Source organism: Mus musculus, chromosome 3, assembly GCF_000001635.26.
Source record: "Mus musculus strain C57BL/6J chromosome 3, GRCm38.p6 C57BL/6J".
Taxonomy (NCBI): Eukaryota; Metazoa; Chordata; class Mammalia; order Rodentia; family Muridae; genus Mus; species Mus musculus.
The window spans coordinates 96,147,558-96,161,457 of NC_000069.6; the positions used below are offsets into that span (position 1 = coordinate 96,147,558).

The window sequence follows — 13,900 nt, forward strand, 5'->3', positions numbered from 1 at the left end:
CCCAAAGCAGGAGTGGTCCTTATAGAAAGCTGCTTTTCCTGAACTAGATCCAAGCTGGTCTTGAGTTTGGAATTTAAACCAAATCAGTAATCAGCTTTATCTTCTTGCTGAGTGTAAGTTATAACTGAACCTCAGCTTTGACCACACCAGGGACTAGAAAAGACCTCATTAGAACATAGCAGATATTAAGTGGGAGTGTTAACAAAAGTAGAGTAAGTGTGTTCGATCTGATTATTAAATCTATTAAATACAGGCTTAGATTATGAAAGTATTTATCCAAGAGAGCTAGAAATACTCAAGTTCTTTCCTGTTTTCTGTCCTTTTGGGGGTGCACAGAAAATGGTGGCTGGTGAAGGAGCGTTGGCATATTGCAAATCTCAGGCTGGAAATGTGCCATGCATGATTGTCTTGCTGAACTTTGATGACTTCAGCCCTTACTTGGGAGCAGGAAGGAGACAAGAAATCGATGGCCGGAGATGCTTCTTTTAGCTTTCTGATAACAAAACCCAAATTAAATCAGCCTTTATTTTCTGGGCTTCCTTGTTTTGTGTTGAAATTAGTGGTAAAACTTGTTATGAGTGCCTGCCACCTAGTGGCTGTATGTATTAAAACAGGAAGCAGAGAGATCGGACCGTAGCTCAGCATTTATTCTTGTAGAGGAGTTATGGAGCTCACAGCTGTCCATAACTCTGGTTCCAGGGGAACCAATGCTCTCTTCTGACCACACTGGGCACCATCAAGCATGTGGTGCACATACATATATGCAGGCAAAATGCTCGTGCATAAAATAAAATTAACCTTAAAAAAAAAGGCCAGGTGGTAGTGGCACATGCTTTTAATCCCAGCACTCCGGAGGCAGAGGCAGAGGAGGCAGGGGCAGGTAGATCTCTGAGTTCTAGATTTCAGCCTGGTCTACAGAGCAAGTTCCAGAACAGCCAGGGCTACACAGAGAAACCCTGCCTTGAAAACCCAAACCAAGAATAAAACAAACAGGAACAACCACCAGCAGGAGTAGGTGACATAGAGGAGGAGTGAGAGGCAGGTCCTCCTGGATATGTTTGTCAAGCAGCATTCATTCCTATGTAACCTTTGCATTGTTCTTTTTATTTTTACTTGAAATCTATGATAGCATTTTACAAGTTACAAACTTCTTTACTTTTTATTAAAGTAAAATATGCTCTCAGTGGCACTGATCCCCAGTACATTTGTTCTCCTTCTGTTATGTGCTCAATGTGATTGCAGATACTCTGTCAGGATGCATTTGAGCAATGGAACTCAGTTTTATGCTAAGCAAACAAAAAATATGGGTAATGTAAACTTAGCTTTCAAATCATCACATCCTAAGGCCTTTTCTCCTCTTCTTAGGAAGGGTCTGAATTAGCCTAATCTGGCCTCCAACTTACTGTGTAGCTGAGGATGACCTTAAACTTCTAGTTTTCCTGCCTCCACCTGAGTGCCAGGATTATCCATGGTTGTTGGAGTGTGCTACCACACCCAGTTTATCTGATGCTGCAGATCAAAACCAGGGCTTCCTGCGTGCTAAGCAAGGACTCTGCCACCTAAGCTGCAGTACTGGGTTACCCAGTGAAACCTTGCCTCAAAAAGCAAGACAACAAAGCAAATTGTTTGTATTGGTGTACGCAATCCTTTAATAAAAAATTATAACTATGTAGCATGGATTTATTGATTATTGATCATATAATAGTCACTGGGCCATGTTTCATAAAACAGGATTCTTTCTTGTAGAGCAATAGAATAAAATAGACCCTTAAAGACATAGAGTAAACTAGACCAAGTGTGGTTTCTTGGTAGCCCTGGTAGGCTTGGAACCTATAGGGATCTGCCCGTCTCTGCCTCCTGCATGCTGAGATGTATGCCGCTACACCTGACTCAGATATGGTCTCTTTAGAGTAACATAGAGCATTTCAAAGAGATGTTCAGAGGAGGGAAGGGCTAGGGAGGTTTAGAAAGACTCCTCAGAGGAGGGTTTGCTATTAAAGATTAGCCATTGTTTACCAGGAGCATAGGGAGTAGTCATTGCAAGTAATAGGAATAAAGGAGAAGAGAATGAGGCACTGTCTATCAGGAGCAACTACTTAGAGGGGGTTGAGGGGGAAGGTAGGCCTTGTATACCATGGGCACTGAAGATTCTTAGAGCTACTATTATCAGGAAACAAACCATTAGATTTGATCACTGGGAAAAAATATAATATCCCCAATTCTACTGGATCTGAGGAGTTCAGTAAAGTCAGAGAGAGAGATGCTTTGCAGTTTATACTTAGTAATTGTTGATAGAGACATGTAGGTGTATAGTGACTGGGAGAAGAAACGGCTTAGTAACTCCCTGGTTTTTAGTCTGGGTATTTGGGTGATAGTTGTTGCATGCAGAGAGACAGGAGTTAAGTTTTACATCTTAAAATACAGAATTTAGAGCCACTGTGGATAAGTGGTGGTTTTCAGTGAACAGCTGGATATGTGACCATAGAAATGAAAAGGAGTTTTGGGCCTGGGAGGGTCAATCCTAGAGTATAACACATAGATATAGTAGATATGATTGCAGCCTGTGAAGATAACACCCTGATGAAATCAAGACTCAAATAGTTGCCGAAACTCCAGTTTTGTGGGGAGGGGAGTTCAGAGAATAAGTGAAAGTAGTGGTGTGGAAGGTAAATTAGAATGTTTAAGGAGGAAAAGAGATAAACAAAGGCTGTGAAAGATGAGAGCCAGAGTCCATCGGATCTTAGGTGAAGTGTGTGGACGGGGCAGTGGCATAAAGAGTAGAATAGGATCAGATTGCAATGAGTGAAAAGGAACTGAAGACTAAGAAATGGGAGATTGCCAAACATGGTGGCATGTGCCTATAATCCCAGCATTTGGGAGATAGATTCAGGAGGCTCAGAATTCCATACATAGCTAATTCAGTATCAGTCTACAATACATAAGATTCTATCTCAAAAGGAAACAAAAATGGGGCATGGTGTTACATGCCTTTAATCCCAGCACTCCAGAGGCAGAGGCAGAGGCAGGCCAGTCTCTTAAGAGTTCTAGGCCAGCCTGGTCTACCTAGGTTGTTCCAGGACACCAGGGCTACACAGTGAAACCCTGTCTCAAAACCAATCAACTAACCAGCCAACCTATTTTCTTGACTCTGAAAAGGAGAAAATTTTTGGTTTAGTACAAGTGTAAAGCAAGTGCTAAGAGAATAGAGAGCGGCTGTAACGCTAGGAGGGTTTGGATGGGTATTGCCTTTTAGAGTCAAGCCTCTTCTTACCCGTGCCTTCATTACTGCATGGTCTCTTTACAGTCAGGACTGGTGTATACGGAAGATGAGTGGCAGAAGGAATGGAATGAATTGATCAAACTTGCTTCAAGTGAACCCAGAATGCATCTGGGTTCCAACGGAGCCAGTGGTGGTGGGTAAGTGTGTCTTGGTGAGGGAGCAGGGATCATCCAAGGAGTCGTTTCTTTCCTTCTGTCTACTGTATGAATCCCAGAGATTGAGCTTAGGTCCTTCGGAGTGGTAGCAAGTACCTTTACCCATGTCACCAACCCCTTACAGATCTACAAAACCATTTTGTTGGTTTTTTCTTGGGTTCCCCTACTAATAAAATGGAAGTAGCACCAACTATGTAGCACAGAGTGGTCTGTTGTGGAAGCTTTGGGGTTAGAAAACCAGGGTGGGGCATTCTTTTCCTTCACTTTGGAACTGGTCTCAGGACTCGTTTTGTTTCTTCCTTCTCCCTTCTGCTGTGCCTCCTCCATTCTTTCCTACAACCGTAGAGTGGAGAGCTCCGAGGAGCCGGTATATGAAAGCCTAGAGGAATTCCATGTCTTCGTCCTTGCTCATGTGCTCAAGAGGCCCATAGTGGTCGTGGCAGACACCATGCTGAGGGACTCTGGAGGGGAAGGTGAGTTAGCTACTTATCTTCATTCTTCCTCAAACTTCCTGTGTGTGGAGGCTTGGGGTGGGGGCTATACATTAAAACAGTAAAAACTTCTCAAGAGATTCAAACAAAAGCTCTTGGGATTAATTGGGATGGGATGCTCAACTGAAAAGTGGGAGTAAAGGGCTGGAGAAGTGACTCAATGAGCTTGCATTGCTTTTGCAGGGAACCCAAGTTTAGTTCCAAGCACCCACATTGGGCAGCTCACAGCTGTCTATAACTCCATCTCCAGGGAACCTGACATTCACACACCCATGTACATGCCCCCACACAAACACTCATGAATACCCATGATTTAAAATAATAAAAATAAGTCTTTTAGAGAGAAGTAGGGTAGACACTGAAGTAGCCAAGGGCTCAGTTGGTAATAACAACCTTCATGGTTTCCTACAGCATTTGCCCCTATCCCATTTGGAGGGATCTATCTGCCATTGGAGGTTCCAGCCAGCCAGTGTCACCGATCCCCTCTGGTGCTCGCCTATGATCAGGCCCACTTCTCTGCGCTTGTGTCGATGGAGCAGAAGGAGAGCGCCAAAGAACAAGGTGCCTCGCCCAGCTGTCTGTGGCTGGTTTTTATTCAGAAGTGGAAATGATAGCTAAGGAAGAGGAAGTGACTGAGGAAACAGAAGGCCAGACGGTGCCAGTTTTTGTTTTTATTTTTTAACCAAGCTATACAACATTACCAAGAGTTTTTAACTTAAAAAAGAGGGGGGTGCTTTGGTGAAAAGGGTGTCTCTGTCACCGCTGTTGTAGTGTAAAGGTCTGTATTAGGTACAGGCTGCACTTACCTCTGTGGAGAGTAAGTGGTTCACTGGCAGGGAGTCCAGGGTATTAATAGGCTAAAATGTATCCTGGGTGGTAAAGAGAAGTAGCTCATTGGTGTTTAATGTAATTTATTTATAAGTGTTGTGGATAGATAGACTGCAGTTAGTCATAGGTGACATCGGTGTGTGTGTATCTGCCTTCTCCCATCTCAGGAGACTTTCTGACAGCATGTGTTTCCCTCCCCAGCTGTGATCCCACTCACAGATTCAGAGCACAAGCTGCTGCCCCTGCACTTTGCTGTGGACCCAGGAAAGGGCTGGGAGTGGGGCAAAGATGACAATGACAATGTCCGATTGGCCAGGTAAGGCCAGCTTTGCATTTCCATATGCTTTCTCTATACAGTAGCTGAGATCTCCTCCACATGCAGTGCCACATACCCACACTCTTCTTAGCTCAGTGGTGGAGAGATGGAAGGCTGGCCGGTCGTTGGGACACTGGCATCTGCAGCTGCTTTGTCTTCTTTTCTTAGAGCAGAGCGAGTGTCCCTGCCTACTACATCCCAGAATCCCCAAAATAGTGATTAAAAAAGCAAGACAACCAAATCCTATTTGATTCTAAGCCAAAGTCAGAGGAGTTTCTAAACAAGTGACCAAAATAGTCTGCTTTTAAATTACATACTCTCTCACCTAGCACTAAAGCGTGCCTCCATCTCTGTGTGTGTGTGTGTGTGTGTGTGTGTGTGTGTGTGTGTGTGTGTGTGTGTTTATCCCTGCCCTCCTACTCATTGCTTCCCTTTTGGGGCCTTTGCAACTTTGGGAGCTGACTGAGAGAGTCTAGTACTTTAAAAAAGTCCTTATAGCTGGGCATGGTGGCCCACACCTCACCTATCACTCAGGAGGTTGAGGCAGGGGAATGATTGCAAGTTCAGGGCTATGACAGACTACATAGTGAGCCCCTGTCTTTAAAACAAAAGAAAAACCAAAAGAGTCCTCACCTGATGGTTAGAATTTGCTAAATGATGCCACAACAGAAATAATGGCAGCTGTTTGATGGCTGGTCTCTGGACACTGCTGAGTCCTTTCTGAAGGACTATTTGCCTTTGAAGTAACAGCTGTTTAATTTTTTTTTCTCTTTTTCACAGTATAATTCTGTCTCTGGAGGTGAAGTTACATCTGCTGCATAGCTATATGAATGTGAAGTGGATCCCACTGTCTTCTGATTCACAAGTGAGCACTGGTTCCCCCCAGAGCCCCTGTGTGTCCTCACTGTCAGCAATGAGAAGAACAAAGAGAATCTGCTCTAGTGCAGCTTCACACGCCCTCTTCCGTCCTAACTGCCCCTTATGCCCACCCATCTCCAGTCACATTCTGCTACTTACTGACTGTTATGATTTGGCTCTCCTGAAGACTGGAGTCAGGACCTCCACAAGCTAGAGTATAGGTGGTATAGAAGCAGTGCTCAGGCTTGGCTGCTTGTGGCTAGTTAAGGGTTCCTTGAGTTTAATTCTGAACAGAATTTGACATAAACAGACTTGTAATAAAGAACATTTTGGTATCTGAAAAAATATTTTTCCAGCCAGGCAAAGTAGCAAACATCTGTTCTCCCAGTATTTTGGGAAACTGAAGCAGGGGGATTGTGAATTCGAAGCTAACCTGGATTATACAGAGACCCTGTCTCAGACAGACAGACAGACAGACAGACAGACAGAAAGAGAGGCAAAGGCCCCTGCTCAGCCAGAGGCCATGCACTGTGCTGTGATGCTGTGATGCTCTCAGGCTCCTTTTGGATCTGGATCTCTACTACAGAAGGAGCTTGGGCTGCAGTGAGGGAGGGATGCAGCGAGTGAGGGAGAGTTAGCTATTAGACAAGTATCTTTCCTTAGCCACGACAGCAGGCTGAAGCCAGAGAGGAACAGTGCCTCTTGAGTGACCTTCTTCATATCAGTAACCTTCTCTGGAGCTAGACAGTCATTGCACAGATGGAGTTCATGGTGCATTTACCACCTGTCCTAGTTTGCTTCCTATTGCTGCGGTAAAAACCCTGAGCAGAAGAGACTTGGAGAGGAAAGGGCTCATAAGGTTACATGTTCTGATAACATTCCATCATTGAATGAAGCCAAGGCAGGAACTCAGAGGCAGAAACGGAAGCAGAGACTGAAGGAATGCTGCTTACTAGCCAGCTCTCCCACTTTCTTATACAACTCAAGACTACCTACCCAGAAGAAGCCCCACCCACAATGGGCTGGACCCTCCCACATCAATCTCTAATCAAGAAAAGGTCCTATGATGGAGGTAGCTCATCAACTGGCATGCCTTCTTTCCAGATGACACTAACTTATGTCAAGGTGACAAAAACACTAGCCAGTATACTACCCTTTTTTATGGGACTAACCCCTATATCAGGGCTCTAGGTAGCTCTTTAAGCTGTTAGATAGGGTCCCTGTCTGTGGGAGCTTCCCTACACCAGCCCAGAGAGGTAACTGTCAATGCTCTTCTCTTGTAGGCTCCCCTAGCTCAGCCTGAGTCCCCCACAGCCTCAGCTGGAGATGAACCCAGGTCCACTCCTGAGTCTGGGGAGTCAGACAAGGAGTCGGTTGGCAGCAGTTCTCTCGGCAACGAGGGCAGCAGGCGGAAGGAGAAGTCAAAGCGAGACCGGGAGAAGGACAAGAAGAGAGCAGATTCCGTGGCTAACAAACTGGGCAGCTTTGGCAAAACCTTGGGCAGCAAGCTTAAGAAGAACATGGGGGGCCTGATGCACAGCAAGGGCCCCAAGCCTGGAGGGCTGGGGAGTGGGTCTGGAATAAGCAGTGGTACGGAGACATTAGAAAAGAAGAAGAAGAACAACACATTGAAGAGCTGGAAGGGTGGCAAGGAAGAGGCTGCTGGGGATGGGCCTGTGTCTGAGAAGCCCCCGTCTGAGTCTGTTGGCAATGGCGGGAGCAAGTATAGCCAGGAGGTGATGCAAAGCCTGAGCACTATGAGGATCGCAATGCAAGGGGAGGGCAAGTACATTTTTGTTGGAACCCTGAAGATGGGCCACCGGCACCAGTATCAGGAGGAGATGATCCAGCGTTACCTTGCAGATGCTGAGGAAAGATTCCTGGCAGAGCAGAAGCAGAAGGAGGTTGAGAGGAAGATCATGAATGGAGGGTTAGTTAGTGGGCCTCCTCCAGCCAAAAAGCCAGAGCCGGACGGTGGGGAGGACCAGCCCAGTGACTCCCCCGCAGAGCCCAAGGCGATGGCCTTCTCTACTGCTTACCCTGGGGGCTTTACTATCCCTCGGCCTTCTGGGGGTGGAGTCCACTGCCAGGAACCCCGGAGGCAATTGGCAGGGGGGCCATGTGTAGGGGGCTTACCATCATATGCCACCTTTCCCAGACAGTATCCTGGGCGACCGTACCCCCACCAGGACAACATCCCAGCTCTGGAGCCAGGCAAAGATGGAGTTCACAGGGGTGCCTTGTTACCACCCCAGTTCCGTGTGGCTGATTCCTATAGCAATGGCTACAGAGAGCCCCCAGAGCCAGATGGATGGGCTGGAGCTCCACGGGGACTTCCCCCAACCCAGACCAAATGCAAACAACCGAACTGCAGCTTCTATGGACACCCTGAGACAAACAACTTGTGCTCTTGCTGTTACAGGGAAGAACTGAGGCGGAGGGAGCGGGAACCTGGTGGGGAACTGCTGGCACACAGGTTCTGAGTGGCTGGAACCTTAGTGGGGACAGGGGCTAAACAAAGAAAGTTAAGCTCAACTCTGGCTCATCAGGACCCAGCCCCTGTGTTGATGGGGCAAGTGCAGAGAGGGGTGTGGGGGCTGGAGTGCTGGCAGTCTGGTGGGAGCAGGGCTGGGCTAGCTAGCACTACCCCAGGGCAGTACTGCTCCTGCGCACACAGTTGACTTGAGACTTCAAGGCAGAAGGGGGAAGCTCATAACCTCTTCTGTCCCAATCCCAGGGCCCAAGGGAAAGTAGGGAAATACTAGGTGTGTGTGGGTGGGAGGTGGGTGGACACCTTCGGGGAGGAACCTGGAAAGAAAGTTCTCAAGTCAGTTAAGGAAAAAATAGACCAAAGTTCATTGACTTTAGAAAAAAAGCACATGGTGGTGTAGTTGGGAGTATTGAGTCGATCTGAGATACTGAACAAATTTGATTTTGGTTTGAATTAGGTAGATATTAGGGTTGAATAAATTCTCCCTGAAGGATCAAGGCAGTAATGTATGTGCTTGGCCTGGTTACACAGAAAGGGTGGTTTAAATCCCAGTGAATGGAAATAGGAAGGAGGAACTTAAAGGGGAGTCTTTCCTAGAGAGTTTTATGTTCTTCTAGATACTCATCTGCCATCCATTCTAGTTTTAGGGGAGACTGCCTGTTGCCCTACCTTTTCCTCATCCTTTTTAAGGATTGAGCTCAGCTAAGTTAAGATGTGATTTTTTTTTTAAATATTTTTTTTTAAAGCAAGTTCCCTTTGGGAAAGAGAAGAGTGGTAAGAAGCAACCTTGTATATGGGGTTTCTTCAGGTGAACGGGTGCAGAGTGATCTATTTTTTAACTACTTAGCAATAACTACATGTGGGTTTGAGTGCACCTGAGAAGGGGTGGAGGAGCCCAGATGTTTGGCTAGACTGTTTGAAACAATACCAAAAACCTCTATAGAGCACTATCCTCTGCTGCTGTGTTTCTGTAGAAAGCAACCTATTTTACTAATTTTTTAAAGAAAGACAGGACCCTGACAGAGAACATTTAAAAGTTACTGACTCCTGCCCCTACCTAAGTGGGTTTCTCCTTCCTGTCACTTCTGGAGAGTGAACTTAACACCCTGGCTTCTTTTGTTAAGCCGTGGCTGACCTTAATCTGTGGTTAGTTTATTAAAATAATAAAAAATACTTTGTAAGAAAAATTATTTTTGATATTAGGGCTGGTGTTGAAGCATGGGATGGGGGCTAGGGGCCACTTTGAAAGGTAGCTAGAGAACTCTATTTTAGTGAGCTGTCGCCATGGGCCGCACGGTCCCAGTGATCTGACCTGCCTTTGGATATCTCCCTTTTCCTGAGCCAGCCCTGTTCTCCAGAGGGGTAGGGCTGGACCCAGTGGTGAGAGCTCCCTTGCAATTTGCACAAAGCACAAGTCTGGACAGCTTCTGCTCTGACCAGAGCTATTTCTAAGAGCTTTAAACCTGAAGGCTATCCTGCGCCAATTGTCCCTTCTCCTTATTTTTTTTCCTGGGGAAAAATCATCTATGCAATTCTATACAAATGAATTCTGTGTTCATTTGTGGATGCAAATGAAGAAGGGGTGAGTGCACTGCACGTGTCCAGAGTTACCTGGGGCTGTTTCTGGGCTCCAATTTCTCTGCTGAGGTATGTCATCACCCACTAATGGAATGTTATCCCCGAATTTGATTTAAGTCACAAATGGCTAGATGTGCATGTTTGTGCGTGTGTGAGATGGGACTCCAGTGCATGTTTCCTCTGCCTAGTCAGAAAAATGATCAAACACCTCTCTTTGGTAACAAAGCTAGTCAAGACTTCTTTATGGAATTATTAAGTTTAAGAAGTTGTCCCCCACCCCCTCAAAAAGTTTGAAAGTCATTCACTTCCAAGTCTGCCAATCTGTTGATTTCATAATTTCCCATCATTATTTTTTGACTATTTTTTGTTTGTATCTTTGCTATGTAGCCCTGGCTAGCCAGTCTGGTACTTGCTATATAACCCAGGTTAGCCTCCAACTCATAGCAACCCTCCTGCCTCAGTCTTCTGAGTGCTGATACCTAGGCATGAACCACCACACCCAGCTTTCTACAGGCTGAAACCTAGTATGAGATAAGCATTTCTGGCAGGTGCATAATTTAAAGATCTACTAGGAAATTGAGGGTTATTTTTGTTTTGTTTTTAGATAGGATCCTATCCTGTAGCCCAGGCTGTCCTTGAATGTATATGATCTTGCTTCAAATTTGCCAAGTTCTGGGATCACATCATACCAGACATTTTTTAAAATTTCAATATATAAGCATTAAAAACCCAGATTGAACAAAACATCAAAATCTTAGGATGTATCAGGAATGGTATTAAGGTGAAAGAGGTAAGAGCCCTTAATTGAACAAATATGAGGACAAATCCTGTCTACTTAAATTGTGATATGTTCATAAAGATGTTTTTACATTTAAAAATTTTTATTTTCTTTAAATACTGTATCAAGACAGTACTTATCTTGATTCGTGAGTTTTAAGCACTCCTTCAGTTTTCTCCCAGTGAGTGGTAGGTGAATGCCTCGTGCCTTGCTAGCATCACCTCAGACTTGTCCCAGTTTCTGAAGCTTGAATAATGCAGGTGAAACCTTCACCGTGAGCCCCTCTTCCTGGCTGCAGTCACCCTGTGTGCACTTCTGTCATCCTTCTCCCACAACATACATAGGATGCCTACCTGCCTGGGTGGGAATGCAAACAGCCCAGCAGGGGTTTTCCTGTAGAATAAAACCAGGGAATTCCATTTCCTTTGGGCTGCTGTGTTTGGACTTGGTCTGTTATTAGATTGTATAAACTGAGGACAAATGAAGAGAATCAGAAAACTTGTATCATGTTGTTTTTATTTATATAGTACCCAATCTTAGTTCTGCTTGCCTTTCTGAAGAGAAAATAAAAAAGTTCCAGGGAAAGGGAAGAGAGGTCTAAGGTCATATGGGAAATGGGTATTGGGTCTTTTAACTTTTTGTTAAATTAGTTTTAATTTGGAGGGTGACTATTAAGGCATCAATTTTAAAGATGAGGGACTCTGAGACATTATTATTTTTTTAATGAGGGCTTGTGAGATTTTCATTCTGTGTTTTTTAGGGTGGAGGAGGGGTTGAGTAGGGGTGGAGTTAAGGAACGTCTGGGAAACAAAACAAAGATCAACTTGTTCAGAATAAGCAAGCCCATGCAGATACTGTGGTGGGGAGAAGGGAGGGTTGTGTGGGGAGCATCCACGTGAGTAAACCTTCCTTATTTACGAGGGTCCTGTGTGTGATGGGGGTGGGGGTCCTAGACGAGGTAAGTCCTCATCTCTCAGGCTTACATTAAGTGCAATTACTCTTTATAATCCAGGGCATCTGGGGTCCTACTAAAGTTTTAACGGAGAGAGATCTTCAGGGTTCTTATTTTCCTCCTTTCCACTCTCTCCACCCTGCATCCTCTGTACCATCCCCAACTTAAAGCCAGTACACCAGAGGGCTGACCTCCAAACCCCTTAACTCAGGCTGGCTTAACTGGGCAGTGGTGGCTCACACCTTTAATCCCAGCACTTGCCAGGCGGATTTCTGAGTTCGAGGCCAGCCTGGTCTACAGAGTGAGTTCCAGGACAGCCAGGGCTACACAGAGAAACCCTGTCTCGAAAAACCAAAAAAAAAAAAAAAAAAAGGAGAATTGAAAAAGGGTTTCCTCATACTGCAGTTTGTAAATGATATAAATTATATCTTTTTATTTAGTTTTTAAGATGCAATTTCTAAGAGTGAGGGATGGTGTTAAGCTCCATGCTGTGCCTTAAAATAGAAGTACCTTCCCTCTCCATAGCTTTCCAAAATCCATAGACCAGTAAAGCAGAAATGACCATGGCTTTATATTGTACACTTGGGAGGTGATCCCGAGCCGAGAACAGAGCCCGTTCTCTGAGATCTTGCTCTTGCTGTTCTTCCTTTCACTCCCATGTCCAAGGTTCCAGGCACTTTATTTTTCTTTCAATAAAGGAGCATTTGGGTAATGATTGTCTATGAGTTACTCAGACACCTCTGACTGGACTGTGTCCTCTTTTTCAAAGAGGCAGTACCCAGCCACATAGCCATAGGCAAGAGGACAGAATTAGAAGCCATTATCTGCTCTGGAAACATACATACCCTGGATTCTAATATTTTCTTCTTGCCCTCAACCTGTGTGGACTGCAGGCTCAATGAGTCACACAGGCACTCGTGTCTGAATATCTTGTGGATACCCAGTCACAAGTTATTGTGTATTGCCTCCTGTGCTTAAGCTGTTTAACAAAATACTATCATGCTTCCATGTACAATTCCTGTGCCCTCTCCTTCCCTTGGCTGTGTGAGTTGGGGGTAGAGGAAGTGATAGAAGCTGTCTAAGCAGTGGGGTGGGAAGGACCTTGGCCTCTTTCTGTGTTTATAACTGGATCTGTGATTCATCCTGTGAGTCACTCAGCTCCACCTTCCTCCTCCAGCTACCCCTCCCAGCAGCCCTTGCTCCTGGCACAAACCTATAACCAGAGCGAGGGTCTGAAAATGGAAAAATCTGACACAGCTCCTTGCCTCTCTATCCCCTTTCCATCCAGTGGACATCTATCTGCATTTGTGCTGCAGGTGGTGAGAGTCTTCCTGTTAACCTAATCCTCAACTGCAGCCCCTTTGTGCTTCTGGTTAGGCGATGATCACATCACTTCTCTCCGTCCTGACCATTCCCTCTATATTCTGCTGTTCCCATACCTCAAGATATTAAAGAACAGAATGAGGCTTTCGGAGGAAAGTGGTGGGGAGAAGAAAAGTAGGTCATGGGATTTTGGCACACCTGTTCCTAAGCTGTTCCTTACTACATACTTTATTCCAGAAGCATTGAGGTGTGTGGTGGGGTGGTGGTGACCAGCAGTCTTTAGGACTTCTACAATCAGGCGTCTAGACCAGCTTGCTAGCAAGTACATACCTGTTTGTTCCAGTCTCTGCTCATGCTAGTTCACTATTTCCACAGTTGCAGCCAACAAAGAGAACTTTGGAAGCTGAGGCTGGAAGGATGTGTGCTGTGGGGAAGGGAGTGTTGAATGTCACGGCCCCCACCTAAGGATTGCTGCCTCTGTACAGACTCAAAAACAATAAAACAGCAGCTCATTAACACCTATTTTGTATTTCATTTCCTGTCTTCTCCGTGTTGAAACATGCTGCCCTCAAGCTGCCCTCCTTAGCATCTCTGTTCAGTGCCCTACAGCCCCATCTTTGCTTTTTAAATTCAGCAGGGAAGGAGGGGGAAATGTGATCCTGGAGCTGAAAAGAGTTTTCCAGTCCTTAGCTTTCAAAGTCCAGAACATGAATCATTCATTAGGAGATCTGGTGACTGGGTTGGAGGGGCGGAGTCATGTACCTGGGGCTGGGCTTTCCATAGGAATAGGTGGCTGCGGGAGTGGGGAGGTGCGCTCGCCGGGCGCAAAGGCTGGTTTAGATATACCACG

General features: G+C 45.5%; 1 protein-coding gene across 10 annotated transcripts in view; it reads left to right on the forward strand.

Moving 5' to 3' along the window:
* Otud7b (OTU domain containing 7B) overlaps positions 1-13,572 on the forward strand; it is a 56,626-nt gene extending 43,054 nt beyond the window's left edge. For all 10 annotated transcript variants that reach the window (XM_006501389.4, XM_006501386.3, XM_030252584.1 and 7 more), the window contains 6 exons: positions 3,305-3,417; positions 3,781-3,908; positions 4,338-4,487; positions 4,956-5,070; positions 5,851-5,935; positions 7,212-13,572. In XM_006501389.4, the coding sequence (XP_006501452.1) occupies positions 3,305-3,417; positions 3,781-3,908; positions 4,338-4,487; positions 4,956-5,070; positions 5,851-5,935; positions 7,212-8,411 (1,791 nt within the window). In that variant the 3' untranslated portion in view covers positions 8,412-13,572. The remainder of the gene's footprint in view (positions 1-3,304; positions 3,418-3,780; positions 3,909-4,337; positions 4,488-4,955; positions 5,071-5,850; positions 5,936-7,211) is intronic.
* The last annotated feature ends 328 nt before the right edge of the window (positions 13,573-13,900 follow it).